We start from the raw sequence: 14,549 nt of genomic DNA on the forward strand, positions 1-14,549 counted from the left end.
ATGAACTCGTGCAGTTAAACTTCCCGTATCCTAAGCGAGAAAGCGGAAAGTGTACGTTTCCCTTTATAGAAAGCCGTCTCCATCCCGCAGAGCCGCAATACGCCTCTCATTCAAAATTCAAAAAAAGAAAAAAGCAAATCCCAAAACCACCCCCTCTCCTCTTCTCTTCTCTCTACCCCTTTGGCCCTTTCGCACAGGGCGCGCGCAGGCGGCGGCGGCGGCCAGCGATGAGGAAGGCGAGAGCAACCGCCGCGGCGTCCAAGCCCAAGCCGAGGGCCACGGCTAGGGCCAAGCCCAAGCCCAAGCCCAAGACGAAGCCCAGCCCCGCCTCCCTCCTCTCCGGCGGCTCTTCGCCGGCATCCGGCGACGCGGCCGACGACCTCAGCTTCCTCTCGCCCTCCTCGCCGGTGGTGAAGCCCAAGCCGAGGTCACCGCTCGCCGCCCCGGCCTCCTCCCCCATCTCCCCCTACGCCTCCCCCGCTTCCGCCTCCGTCTCCACCGTCGCGGACCTGAGGATCCTCGCCGCGTCCCACCTCGACTCCCTCAAGCGCCGGCTCGACGCGCTCCACGGCGACTCCGCCCGCGACCTCGAGGCCTCCCACTCCCGCATCTCCAAGCGCTTCAAGGTGACCCTTCTTCTCCGCTCCCTTCCGATGATCGCCGATCGCACCGAGTGATGTCGTGATTTCGCGTATGATCTCTCTTCAGATGCAGACTCAGAGCTGCCTGCAGCTGGCGGATGAGGCGGAGAAGGAGCACAGGAAGATGGCCGACAAGATCTCCGAGCATGCTGAGGCAGTGAAGGTACCCTAGATCACTATGTTCTCTACGGTTTGCATCCAATTTGACCGCACTTTGGTTAATATTCTGAATTTCTGATGCTTCCTGTGAACCCCAGGCCTCGTACAAGAAGTTTGTGGCGGAGGTGCAGGCTTCTACATCTCGTGGTACGGCGTGGAGAAGATACATTGCTATGTTCGCTTGATTTTTAGTTCAGATCCACATGTTGCTCAAGTCAGTTAAGCATTGTGTTCATGTGTTGTGCTCTAACTTTCCGGTGATGGTCAGTGTGCAAGGTGACTATCCCTGAGATGGCGAAGTCGGCAGACAGAGCTATTGATGGACTGCGCAGCCGCTACAACATCCCAGCTACGGCAGCTTAGTTTGCAGTTCTGGCTGTGACCTATGTTCACTGACTAGGTAAACATTTCTGGACATGGAAATCATGGATTGATTATGATACTCTGTATCTTTTGTGCATTGATGTTTCTGCACGACTGTTGAGTACTGCTGTATACATGGCACTGATGATTTTGTCTATAGATCATACCTTGTGTGTAATCATCCCTTCTAGGATAGTCTCGCCATTTCATTGTTGTGTTTATCTGCTTGATGGAAGTAGGACACATGAGTTCCCAAACTCTGTAGTTTTGGTGGTAGGAATTACAATGCATGGAACATGACATCACCATGTATGCCTGATGCCATGCTACACGCCTACATTATCACTTCTGCAAAACAGTTTTGGTGTTATTTGATAGGGTACCACTCTTGTTTGAGAATGGCTTCTAACTGCACTGTGTAGCATGGGCAATTTTGTTTCTCATTTGTGAATAAGCATTTGTTCAACTTGAGGTGATGATCACTCATCCTTCTACACATTAAAAATAATGTGGATGCTATGCATTTCGGTTATTTATGCCAATTGGAATTTTAAGTGGGTATCATGGGTTTCCAAATGCTTTACAAAGTTATCCTTAAGCCTTGTGGTATTAATTCATAAACTAGTAGTTTTTCATGAAAGACAGTTTTTGAACAGATGCATTTGTCATACTGCTGATGGCGATTGACTGAGAACTTGCCTGACATTGTAAAGTGTAGACAAACTGTATTAAGCTACTTGTTGTCCTGATCTTGAAGCATTATCCTGAGTCTTGAACTATCGAAGATTTTAATTGTGCTTACTGTAGTACTTCAATATTAAATTGCCTGGAGGGATGGAAGTATCTAGAATTCATGTGTTATAACATTAACCCCAGATTCATGAAAAATCGTTATAGAAGTTCCTTTTGGTGGGCGTAGATTTATTGACCGAGAAGGACTGATTGCTAGCAAAGAGTAGGCAATATATTTCCCTGGTTCCTCTATTTTATTCTTTGCAGCACATGTAGTGCCAACAAAGTTTCTTTTTCATGTATTGTTCAATGTTCACCAATTGCTTCATCTTGTTATTACACTACGTATATGCATCATCAGACTGCCTTGCGGTGCTTTGCTTCTTTTACTTGGCTGATTATCTATGTTTACTGTACCAGGTGTCCATCACTACATCAACTAGACTAGCAAATTCTTGGGCTTAGTGGAAGGAACTTGAACAGTTGTGGATAGGAGTTACTTGCACCTGATATAGTTCTTTTACAGTCTCGTTCTCAGATACATCGAGACATCGAGCAATCGTACGCACATATTTCTGTCTAATTGCATTCACTCCGCAGCCTGTGTTAATATTGTCACTCTCTTTTGGTATAGTTGTAAGGGTATAAGAACATTCCGAAGGTGATACAGTTTATTCTAGCCCTGTGAAGCAAAGAAAACAGTTTGCAAAACAGTTTGCAATTATCATGTCTTGAAAAGTAACGGTTCACTGCAATAAAAAAGCCAGCCCTTCATTATGACTTCTCTCCATAATGTTTTCATGGTTACTCTCGATAATTTCAGTTTGCATGTTCTAGTTGATTTCCGCAAAATTGTTCTTAGCATTTTTAAATTTCATCTTACATCAGTCGGTACTCGGGACTGGTTTATTGTCTCCAATCAATGGTGTCTGGGTTCAGTCACTCCATACGTTTTAGAACTGCTGCTGATCTGTTGTGCAGAAATGAGCTATGTATGCAAGTTGACTGAAGTGGAATGCTCAAGCAGGTTTTTGGAGCTTCAGTTTATGCTATAGTGGAGTATAACAAATTACCATGAACAAAACATAATGCGGTTAGATCCTTATTAATCCATGACAATGGATACTTCTCAATATCTGTCCTAGTTTGTTTCAATCTCAATATACTGTAATTAGCCTTTTTGTATAACTCGGCCTCCGAATTGTTGAATTCCTCGCAAAAAAAAGGGAATGAAATTTAATTTCCTAGAGAAAAAAGGAATTGAAATTTGAATGGTTGAGACCCGGCTTTACAATCCCAATTGCCTAGTGAGATTTGTTTTTTTTTTCCACTAATTTCGAACTAATTTTAACACATAATTTCGAATGAATTTCGACAAATTTTGAACGAGACGCGCATTTTGACCCACAGCTCTAGATTGATCGAAATCCGTCAAGTTCATGAACCGTTAAGAGACTTTGGCTAACAGGCGTTTTCCTAATTACTGCTACAGCAGCTCGGCAAAGTGATCTTGGGCGATCTGCACCGTTCATTTTCAATCCAACGGTGATGAGCGCGACCGCTCAATTTGCAGTGAAGCTAAGCACTGGAGAGGATCTCAACCCGCCTCCGCTTCTCTCCAGTCTCCATCCCCCTCTCTCTCCTCTGCTTCCGGCGGACGCGCCGCCGGCCATCTCCCCGCCGCCTCGCCGCCTCGCAAGCGCCACCCCGCCCGCCGGCGAAGAGCTTTGTGTGCGCGGCGTTGGACCGGCCTTCCTTTACTTGCCGGACCGACCACGCGCGGCCGGCGAGCAGGTAGGTGGAAGGAGGGAGGGGCCCCGACGACGCGGCCGGCCTCGCTCCACCGGCCTCCGTCTCGGTTCGGCTCGAATTGGAGGTATTCGCTCTTTCTCTCGTAGCTCCTCCATCCTCCTACTCCTCCACAGCGCTTCGCGAGCGGTGTGTGCCTGTGTGGCGTAGACTGTAGATCTGTCAGGATTTGGATTCATCTCTTCCGCTCCAATTCGTTGATGAGCGGTGCAGAACTAAGGCCAGTCACAATGGGGGTTTCACTGGTGTGTCATGCACATTTAATAGGGGTAAGACTGAATAAAAAATGATTATTTGCATGAAATGGGGATGAGAGAGAAGGAAAGAGTTTCATCCTGGTGAAACTCGTCAGCGTCGTTTCCAAGTCCTCGGTAACAGAGTGAAACCCCCGTTGAGGCCGATTCGTTTCATTCACCGGATCTCTTGCGTCCGCCTCCGCCGTGCGACCTCCGCATTCTCCCGCGCCGCGCCGGATTTTGGGTACAAATGATCCCAGCAACTTGTATCAATTAAATGCTTTGCTTAGTCTTGGAAACGTCAAAGTGAAACCCCTCCACTGTGGGGATTGTTTCATAAAAGATTTCATTTGAGAGAAGATGGTATAATATTTTGGGTAGCCGTGCAATGACACTAGCCATTGTGACTGGCCTAAGAGCAGTTTGTTTCCGAAAAAAATTTGGGGTCCAGATGTTCAGTTGAACTCCCGTGTGGCCTTGCCCCTGTAAATTGTGGTTGAAGCTCGCAAGCACTGCTAATTTGCACAAAATCGTAGTCGTATCATCTCTTGTTGGGACTTCTCTCTGTAGACTGTAGTTGAGGTTGCCTGTTGTGTTAAGCTTGCTGCATGCTTCATAATCATTTACGTATGATCTTATCTTAGCTTTGTTGTACTTTTCCTGTGTTTTGTTTAACCACATACTGTAAAAATAATATGATTGTGGTGTATCTTTGTAGGCAGTTATGGATCCCATGGATGATCATGACAGTGACGAGTTGCCGTCAGGGGTGGCGTCAGATGAAGCTCACGTTGCCTTCAGAGCGAGAACTAAGAAAAGGTCCAAGGTGTGGGATGAGTACAAGCCTATCTATGTAAACGGAGTGGTTCAAAGCGCGGAATGCCGCTACTGCCATATTCTGATGAGTTGCAAAGGTTCTGATGGACATTCCAATGGAACGAGTCATTTGTGGCGGCATCAGAAAATTTGCCGGGCGAAAGAGGACTTGGATCTGGCTCAGTTACATGATACTGGTTTCCCATATGGTATGCTTGCTTTGTTTCCCTTGGGGATCATCTTCAGTTTAATTGGCATCTGCATCGGTGTATTAGTTGATTTGACAGTGTGTAAATTTTGTACTGTTTTATAGTCGTTGAGAGAGTTTTGGATGATCATCAACTTATTATGGTACCCTTGTATAAAGCATTCAAACTTTAACCTACTTTAGGCAATGATGATAATGATTAGGGACATTTTAACAATGACAATAGTTGAGGGCATTGCCTTTTAGGTGCTGTATATTAGCTTGTTGGTTAAATCAATGATAGGAATTATAGGGCATTCCCACTTAGGTGGTATATATTTTGTTATTTCTTAAAACAATGACAATATTTTATTAATATTTTGATCCCCTATCAGAGGAGCTGACAGAATGGGCTAGGCTTTAGCTGATGATTTTCCATGATTAAGAAGATCACATAAGGAATTATATAGATATGTTAATCAGGGTTCAGGTCCTTACTGGAAACTGCTGGTAACTGGTGGTTACCAGCAACCCTGGCCAGGAGCATTGTTTGCAAAAAATAGTGTGTTAAAAATTTTAAATCTAAACTATACCGTCACAATACTAAGAGCATCAGAGTAAGCTATAAGTTACAAATAATTTACTAATTTACCTCAAAACCTTAAATTTTTTTCATCTCCGTCACCCTGCTGGTCTGCATTGCTCATAGAATAACTCTTTTTCTGGCAAGATGAGTGATACGATTGCCCATTTAGTTTAGCAAGAGTAGAATGGCTGCTACCAAGGTGGTTGAAAAGCTGCAAGTTACTTGGTTTATTTTAGGATTAGATGTTCCCCCTGTGGGAATTTCTAGTATTTTTCTTCTTCTGTCAATGCCATGGGAATTTTTAAACTTCTCTGCTGTATATTATTTTATCTGTCTGTGGCTGTAATTATGGTGGAAGCATCCTTTTGTTTTTTTTTTTTTCGGCCAAGTTGCATATCTTTCATCTTTATGTGTATTCTGACTAAACTATCCATGCTTTATACATAATAGTGATGAATGATATTAATCCGGTGGATCAAATTCATCCAGATTCACTTGATGATATAAAATTGGCAAGTCACAGTGACAACAGCAGGTTCAGATCAAAGGTGTGGGAGGAGTTTACGCCTGTATATGTTGAGGGGAGAATCCAGGGTGCTGAATGTCTCCATTGCCACAAGCGACTTAGTGCAGATAAAGGTAGAAGCCATTTGAACCGGCATACTCAGACTTGTCCGGCACGAGGAGAAACTGGAATAAATCATAAGAGTCCGTTTTCTCCCTCCAGTGCACCAAGTTTTAAATCTGGGGTTCAGGATGAGCTTTCACCTGCCTTGACAAACGGTAAAGTTCAGATTGCAGAGTATGCTAGCAAACTTCTCAAGGTTAATAGCTCAGTTGACAAAACTCCCCAGAGCCAGCACATTCTAGCTTTGCCAGCACGAGACAACATGACCAAAGAACAAAATACCTCATCTACTCATGCTGCTCCAGATGTAAGCACCAGTAAATTTGATCAGGAAACATCTTATCAAGAGCTAATTAGAATGATAGTTTTGCATGGATATCCCTTGTCAATCGTGGAACATGAAGAAATGAAAAGATTTGCAAAAAGCCTCAACCCGTTGTTTAACATGGCATCAAGCATTGATGTGGAAGAGTATTCAACTCTTTTATATCAGAAAGAAAAGGCTGACCTTAAGGAGAAAATTGCTGCACTTTCATCCCGACGGATTTCCTTATCAGCAAGCATTTGGGCTCCTCATGGAGCTGAGCCCACTGTGAAGTACATCTGTTTGACAGCGCACTTTATTGATGCAGAATGGAGGCTTCAAAGGAAAATAATCAAGTTTGGTGTGTTTTGGTCGTTGCCTACTGATTTGGAAAGAATGATACTTTATAAGGAGGCTTGTGTATTAGACTCTGAAAGTGGGCCATATAATGTCATAGCAGAAGCTATAAGTGATTGGAATCTTGATAATAAGCTTTTTAGCTTGATATCCGTCAGTGAAATTAGAAACCATGAAGGTACCACAAAGCTTAAGGACATGCTCATACAAAAAAATAGTCTTCCTATTAGAGGTGAGCTATACAATATTGCCTGTGTGGATGACGTGCTTAACAACATTGTTTCAAAAGGGCAATCAATGCTTCACCTTGTTGATAATATACTAGAAAGATTTATGCTGGCACATGCGTACTCATCGTTAACTCAACAGCAACTTTTTGAAGCTGTTACAAACATGGGTTTGAAGTGTCCCCAGGAAGACGCAAAATGGTGGCACAAAATTTACTTCAGGCTTGAAGTTGTTCTGCATTGCAAGAAGGCATTTCCATCTGAAGAGTTGTTACCTGCAGAAGACTATAAGGTCGTTGAGTCTATCTGCAAGATTCTGAGGGCTTTTTATCGTGCTATTGAAGTAATCTCTGGTCCTGTTTGCCCAACAGCAAATGTGTACTTCAATGAATTATGGAAAGTTAGAACAACTTTGCAAGAAGAAGCATCTACTGATCACACTGAAGTTGCTAGCATGGTGAGGGAGATGCAGGAAGCATTCCATGAATATTGGGAAAATTCATACCTATGGCTGTCAATACCTATAGTTCTTGATCCCAGATTCAAAATTACTTTTATTGAGTTCCGTCTTAAACGAGCTTTCGGTGCTGAAGCAGCAAAGTATGTAGCTGCTGTACGTGAAATAATCAGGGAGCTGTTTCATGAATATTGCGGCCCTGTGGATAAAGGTGTTCACACGTCAAACAATGAAGCTCGTGATGTTGAAATGGATGGATTTGACAGTGATTCATTGGAGGATTGGGATCAGCATCTTAGTGCACAATCAAGGAGCCAACGGTTGTCAGAGCTTGACAATTATCTCGAGGATGGCCTTGTTCCAAGGAAAGATGATTTTGATATTCTGAACTGGTGGATGATTCATTCTACAAAGTATCCAACTCTTTCAGTTATGGCACAGGATGTCTTGGCAATGCCATCATCTGCTCTTCATTGCAAGGCCGCCTTCAGCAGTGAGGGTCCAGTAATTCATAAGCAATGGAGCACTTTGAACATCAAGACAATTGAGGCGCTTGTGTGTACCCAGGATTGGATTAGATAGAATGGTAAATTCTGCAGTCCTGAGTTCTGTTTGTTTTCCTTAGCTACTTATGTGAGTTCGTTTAAATAAGCATGTGCTTGCTTCATGGTTCGTACTTTACTTTTGCTTCTTACTTCTCGAGAAAGAATTCGACAAACATCTTTTAGGAATGCAAAATTAAAGTTTGTCACAGCATCATCTCGTAGTAGGTAGGTACTTCAAAGTTCAAACCAATGTAGTGGTAGATAGATAGGTTGTAATCTGATGGATGTGAGGCATACTGTTAGCTTATGTTGTATGTAGACATGCTTGGATCATGACTTTGCTTCTAGGTTGGATCGAATAAAATCATTCTGCTATATTCAAATACTGCTCAGCTCATCGAATTGCTCTCTTTTTATCTCTGTAATGTTCTAACATTAGACGTTCCTGTCAACAATTTTGCAGGCTGCATGCTGTACAAGACATCTTGCTGCTGAAGATTTTCACAAAGTACATACTCATGGTACTTCTAACCTAGGAATCTAGGACACTGTTGGAAAGAGTTTACTGCTCATTCGGCTTACTGTATTAGACATCTAGCAGATGATAGTATGTCTTAATATTTCTGCAATTCTTCTCCAAATGTGTATAGAACTAGTCGTTCACCCGTTTGTCATGGAATGTACAAAATGTACACCTCTGGGTGTTCTGATGTATCGTACAATGTTATTTATTGTATCGGCATTTTTAGGATTATAACACAGATGTGAATGGTAGTGCCATTGAGTTACTATTGCGGTTTCTGAATTTGCTATGATGGGTTTTACTGCATTTACCTTGGGGCTGATGTGTAAGTGTCGACGACAGATAGAACCTTTTTGCCATGCTAAAATTTACATATAATTGGGTGCAATTCTACCTCAAAAAAGACACTATAGTCATGGTTCCTTTTTCCGATTGTTATTTTTTCTTTACCTGATGCAATTGGAATGTCAGGTCCAAAGGTGGAAAATGGTAATAATTGTAATAGTGCTGGATCTGGGTGCCCCTGTTTGCAATCTGCTATGTCTTCACTTGCCAGCATGCATGGTCGGTTTTGTTGTTAACGGAAACGGGATGCTGTTTTCTCGTTGGCCATCTCACTTATGTTTATGCCAGTGTTTTCCTCTCACAGGAGAACAAAACAGAAGAATATGGTATAAAAGAACATATGGATCTGACCAGACAATGGACAAAGCAGAGTGACTCAAGGAAAAGGGAAAAAAAAAGAACCCAAACAATTAGGGCAAAACAAGATTATAAGAGTGAGCACACTTGGGCAAACAGTGCTCCGTCTGTGTTTGGAATCAATCCAGCTAGTGGAATTATCTCGAAATCATCCGTCTTACTGCCATCAAGATCAAGTACTAGAAGCAACGTCAGTTAGACAGACAATTCGAAAGAACACCACTTGTTAGATTTGATCCCAAACACCGATGGAGTAGCGTCTGCCTAAGTGGGCCTTGGCTCCTCTGCACCCCAACAACCTAAGAAGAATTCATGGAGGCAAAAAAAAAAAAAAAAAAGCAAAATTTACCCCCATGGATTGGTCATTCGGATGCAGGGGAGCCAAGTCCTACTTAAGCCTAGTCACGAACGAGGTGACTAGCTGCTCGCCGCCGGCGGTGATGCCACGGCCGCCGCAGTAGCGCCGGAGGTGCGGGTGCCCCTCGGGCCTCGCCGGAGGAGGTGGATGAGCAGAGCCACGCCGCCGTGGAACGCCGCGCACAAGGCCATGATTGCGCACGCCTGGCACGACGACGGATCTTGCGGAAGCTCCGGCGCGGCGGCGATTGCCGCGGAGACCACGCAGACGGCGCCGACGACTGAGGCGCGCATTTCCGGTGAGGTCAGTCTCAGAAATTCTCTTCTTGTTTTTTTTTTTTTTTCACACAGGTCACAAGAAGGGAGAAGGAACAAAGAGGGAGAGGCGTAGTAGGGAGTAGGCGTGCGATCGAGTTTGCGCTTAAGCTGAACGGAGAGAGCCCCGCACTTATATAGATTTTCTAGGGTGAAAAGGGGCGCGTGGCCGCTACGCACGCCGGATCGATCGAGCCGCTGTCCGATGGGCGCTGGCGGTTGTCATGCAGCGGACCTGTCGCTCTCGGTTGTCTGTCATGGACTCGATCATGGGACCTGTCGGCTATGGGCTGTCGCTCTCGGTGGCGGCCGAGCCTGTCGGTTAGAGCAGGTACAATAGTATAATGTAAGCCAGCTATAAATATATTTTAAAAAGATAAAAGAAAAGAGAGAAGAGCAGCTGTAATCAGCTGCAGCATGGACTCCAAGACGTAATGTGTGTATGAGAGGTGGGACTAGGTATTTAATAGTATAGTAAACAACTATTATAAGAATTACCTATTACATTGGTTATAAATAATTTAAAGCTAATAGTTGACTATACTATTAACCATGCTCTCGGTGGCGGCAAGCCTGTCGGTTATGAACTGTCGCTCTCGTCGCTCACACAAATGCTCTGCTTTTCGGCAGAGTAACCCGCGTCTCGTGGTCGTACGGGTGCCGTCTCCGCGCGGCGCGGCGGGCCAAGACGACGCTCACGCACGCACGGACGATTGCAGAAGATGGATCGCAAGATGCCAAAAGGAGTACGTACGTACTATTATGACCATTGACTACCGACTTAAGTTACTGCCTCCATCTCAAATATAATTTTTTTTCCACAAATATAAGAATCTTTAGAGTTGAATATATATATTAATAAAGAAGTAGTAAGAATTTAATGTAGGATATTATAATTGATTGACAAATGAAGGTTAGCGAAGAAAATTAAATGCTAAAGATTTGTGACTGGTTGGAAATATATTTTGGGATAAATTGTAAGGGCTATAAATTGTTATATTTTAGAACGGAGGAAGTATTAATTTTTGGTGGGTTGAGAATTTTGGATTCCAACATCTACATATGGCTCCGTTCTTATCTAACTAAAATAGAGATTTTATCTTTGTTTCATTAGCATGTTTTTTAAACTGTTAAACCGTATATTTCATGCTAAAACTTTCTATATTAAAATTACTTAAAAATATTAAATAATTCACTTTAAAAATTTATAATAATTAAAAATTAATTAATTATTTGCTAGTAGGAACTAGCAAGTGATGGAGGTAGAAGACGACGAATGCGACGCTGAGATCGTAATGCGCTGGAAAACGAATTGGGTGGGGTGAGGAGAAGGCGGTGTGGTTTCTACTTTGGGGTCGATATGTTCCATTCTATCTTGAAAAACAAAAATGAAAAAAAGATTGACAGAATGTCAGCTGGACAATTTGACCATAAGCTCAGCTTTTAAAATTTTAGTCAAACTTTTAAATTTTGAGTTTGAAATTTTTAAATTTAATTTAAATTTTTAAAATTTTGAGATGAATGTTTTTTAATATGAGTTAGATGTTTTAAATCTTGAGTTGAGAGTTTTTAAATCAGAATTAAAAGTTTTAAAATCTAAGTTGAAAGTTTTTTTCTAAAAAAATTATTGAGTTGAAAATTTTTAAATCTGAATTAAAAGTTTTAAATCTTGATAGGAATGTTTTCAAATCTGAGCTGAAAGTTTTCCAAATCTTAGTAAAAAGTTTAAAAACTTTCAACTCATGATTTGAAACTTTCAACTATTTTCTGTAACTTTAAACTAAATTATTTATGTATTTCTTAAGAAAACTAGGAAGGTAGCCCGCGCATTCGCGCGGGCATGTATGATTATATGTATTTGAAGAATTTATAAGGCCAGAATATCAATCGAATGATAATTGCCACACTTCAAAAGTAATATCTTTTCACAAATTTTCTTCATCGGTATTGCTTGGATAATTTTTTCAATCTAACTATTAGCTTTAAGCTACAACATTTAATTCAGATAAATTTTGGCACTTTATCCAATCACATTGTTTGTATTGATTACATCTACCTCTTAAAAGGTCTAATACTTAAGTGGTGAGAAACTGAGAACCACACGAAAAAAAGCTCGAGCAGTAATCCTTCATACATGCATGTGCTAATACATGAGTGATATTTCTCTTCTTATTAGTTATGAATATTTGTTGGATAATATATGATGGAATAATATATATTGTTAAATTTATTTTTTTTACTAATTGTAACACTATTTGGACGAGAATGACATGGAAGAATGTAAATTTTGGTTTCATGTGGTATCTGTTTAATAAAAATATAGTTAATGTTAAGAAAATATGAGTGGTGAAGGTTCGTAAATGAATACAGTGGCTACTATTAATTATTTAAAAAATTATTAAGATAATTTGGATGAGAAAGATAGAGCTAAATATATTTTCATGTAATATTTTTAAATTAATATATAGTTAATATTATATGTAATCCTATATAATTTACATATGTTTAACAGGAAGCTAATGGATATTTTCTTGTACATAGAAACATAATAACGTTTTTATTCAAGATGTGGTCATAGCACGGTGGCAGTGGTGATTAGCATTCATGATGCACCCATCAACCCGGTTTCGAGTCTCCTCAAGTATACTTAGCAGAAACCATTGACACCAATTTCTTACTTGTTGTCTATTTTTTTTATTCGAGAATTATGAAGCACTACTACAGAAAAGCACATAAAGATCGGTATATAGGTGCTGAAATAGATAAACCGACACCTAAAGGTCAGTATATAGGTGCTGAAATAGATAAACCGACACCTAAAGGTCAGTATATAGGTGCTGAAATAGATAAACCGACACCTATAGTGCTTTTCTCACTCCCGCATGTTGACCAAATATATAATCGACACCTTGAACAATTATATGTGTCGGTATTAGAGAAAAATGAACACCAATATTATACGTACCTATTATTTATTATAGATACCGGTTAGTTAAAAAAACCAACACCTATAATATATTATAGTCACTTTTTTAAAAAGGTAGCCTACAAACCAAGGCAAGCCGCACGGGAGAGGGAGAGAGTCGCGTCGTTCTGGAGATCTTATCTATTTGCTCTCTCTCTTTCCCTCGCTCATCCTTATCTGCTTCTTCTTCTATTTTTTTATGGGAGTAGTTATATTTATGGCGTCATATTTTTTATAAAAAATACTCGACATGTATTTACATTATAAGTCTCTAAATTACATATGTAATTTTAGTGTATTGACAATGTAAATACCAAAATTACATATGTAAGTCCTAAAATTACATATGTAAATCCCAAAATTACATCCTAATACATATGTAAGTGGGGTGTAACTACTGTGTAAATTTGTAAATATATAAATAACTACCCCAGCAGTCACATACATGTAAGTGTGAACGCAGCAAAACAGCGGGCAGCGATGGTATGAGCACAATGGATTTAACTTGACACGAAACTTATAGCGTATCCAGTGGCCACAAAACTGACTGCTATGGAGCCAGAATTCCGGTGACAGAAATATAGTAAAACCGTTTTTTTATTTGGTGGAAGGTTAGGTGGGATGCAATCTTTTAATAGATTTAATCTAATGACTTAGAATAATGGGTTCACCGCTTTAATTGAATTTTTTTAAGAATTTCTAATGTTTTCTCTAATTTATTAGAGTGCTATGTGACGGCGTAGGAACGTTTGTAGGAGTATCATGTGACGGTGACTATAATCTAATAATCTAAAAAATGGGTCCATCATTTTAAATGAAAATTGCCAGCTTTTTTTTGTTATTTTTTCAAGTGAACAGTTTCTTTTTTCTGTTTTATAGTTTTTATCGGACGTAAAGTATATATATGTCGTTTTTTTAAGTAACGTACCTTTAGTTTTTTCCGAATACGTACCGATGGGAATTTTTTTTCCCGTATAAACGGCATCTATGCTTATATAAGCAAATATATCTAATCTAATAGTTTAAAATAATGGGTCACCAATTTAAATGAAAATCGACGATGAGATTATAAAATGCCACGTGGTGATTTAGGAGCGTTTGTAGAAGCGTTTTTTTCCCGGTTAAATGAAAATTGCCAGCCCTTTTTTGTTATTTTTTCAAGTGAACAGTTTCTTTTTCCTGATTTATAGTTTTTATCGTATGTAAAGTACGTCGTTTTTTTAAGTGAACAGTACCTAAACGTACCTTTAGTTTTTTCCAAACACATACCGATGGGAATTTTTTTTCCCTATAAACGGCATCTGCTTTTGCTTTTGTAGGAGCGCCATATGATAAGTTTAGGAGCGTTTATAGGAAGATTAATCGACTTTTAGTATATAATAGATTAGATATAAAAATTATCATTAACACTAACTAGCAACATTAACACTACCATTAGCGCTAAGCAGGAGATGGCCGGGCGCGCAAGGCTGCAGGGTCCTTCTATTTCGTCCTTTTTCTCTTCTCCCTTCTCTCGTAGTAAAACAAATATAGTATTGAATGTGACATATTATAATACGATAAATCTGTTCAGATGTATATCTATATTTATAATATTAAGATGTGTCATATTTAATACTAGATTGGTTTTTTATGTTACA

At 40.5% G+C, this 14,549-nt stretch overlaps 2 protein-coding genes across 3 annotated transcripts; both read left to right on the forward strand.

Moving 5' to 3' along the window:
* Window positions 1-174: 174 nt before the first annotated feature.
* Window positions 175-2,672, forward strand: LOC107276542 (increased rDNA silencing protein 4). The gene is made up of 5 exons (XM_015793421.3): window positions 175-626; window positions 709-804; window positions 899-947; window positions 1,069-1,200; window positions 2,316-2,672. Exons 1-4 carry the CDS (start codon window positions 228-230, stop codon window positions 1,161-1,163), a joined length of 639 nt encoding a protein of 212 aa, XP_015648907.1. The 5' UTR covers window positions 175-227; the 3' UTR covers window positions 1,164-1,200; window positions 2,316-2,672.
* A 698-nt stretch (window positions 2,673-3,370) lies between these two features.
* On the forward strand, window positions 3,371-8,838 carry LOC9269609 (zinc finger BED domain-containing protein RICESLEEPER 2-like). 2 transcript variants are annotated; one of them, XM_015795527.3, is made up of 4 exons: window positions 3,371-3,771; window positions 4,659-4,965; window positions 5,980-8,088; window positions 8,511-8,838. In XM_015795527.3, the coding sequence occupies exons 2-3, from the start codon at window positions 4,665-4,667 to the stop codon at window positions 8,082-8,084; spliced, it is 2,406 nt and encodes an 801-aa protein (XP_015651013.1). In that variant the 5' UTR covers window positions 3,371-3,771; window positions 4,659-4,664; the 3' UTR covers window positions 8,085-8,088; window positions 8,511-8,838. The 2 variants fall into 2 exon arrangements, with proteins under 2 accessions (XP_015651013.1, XP_015651014.1); XM_015795528.3 differs by having other exon boundaries at window positions 3,502-3,771; window positions 6,019-8,088.
* The last annotated feature ends 5,711 nt before the right edge of the window (window positions 8,839-14,549 follow it).

The sequence above is a fragment of the Oryza sativa genome, chromosome 8 (genome assembly GCF_034140825.1).
Source record: "Oryza sativa Japonica Group chromosome 8, ASM3414082v1".
Taxonomy (NCBI): domain Eukaryota; kingdom Viridiplantae; phylum Streptophyta; class Magnoliopsida; order Poales; family Poaceae; genus Oryza; species Oryza sativa.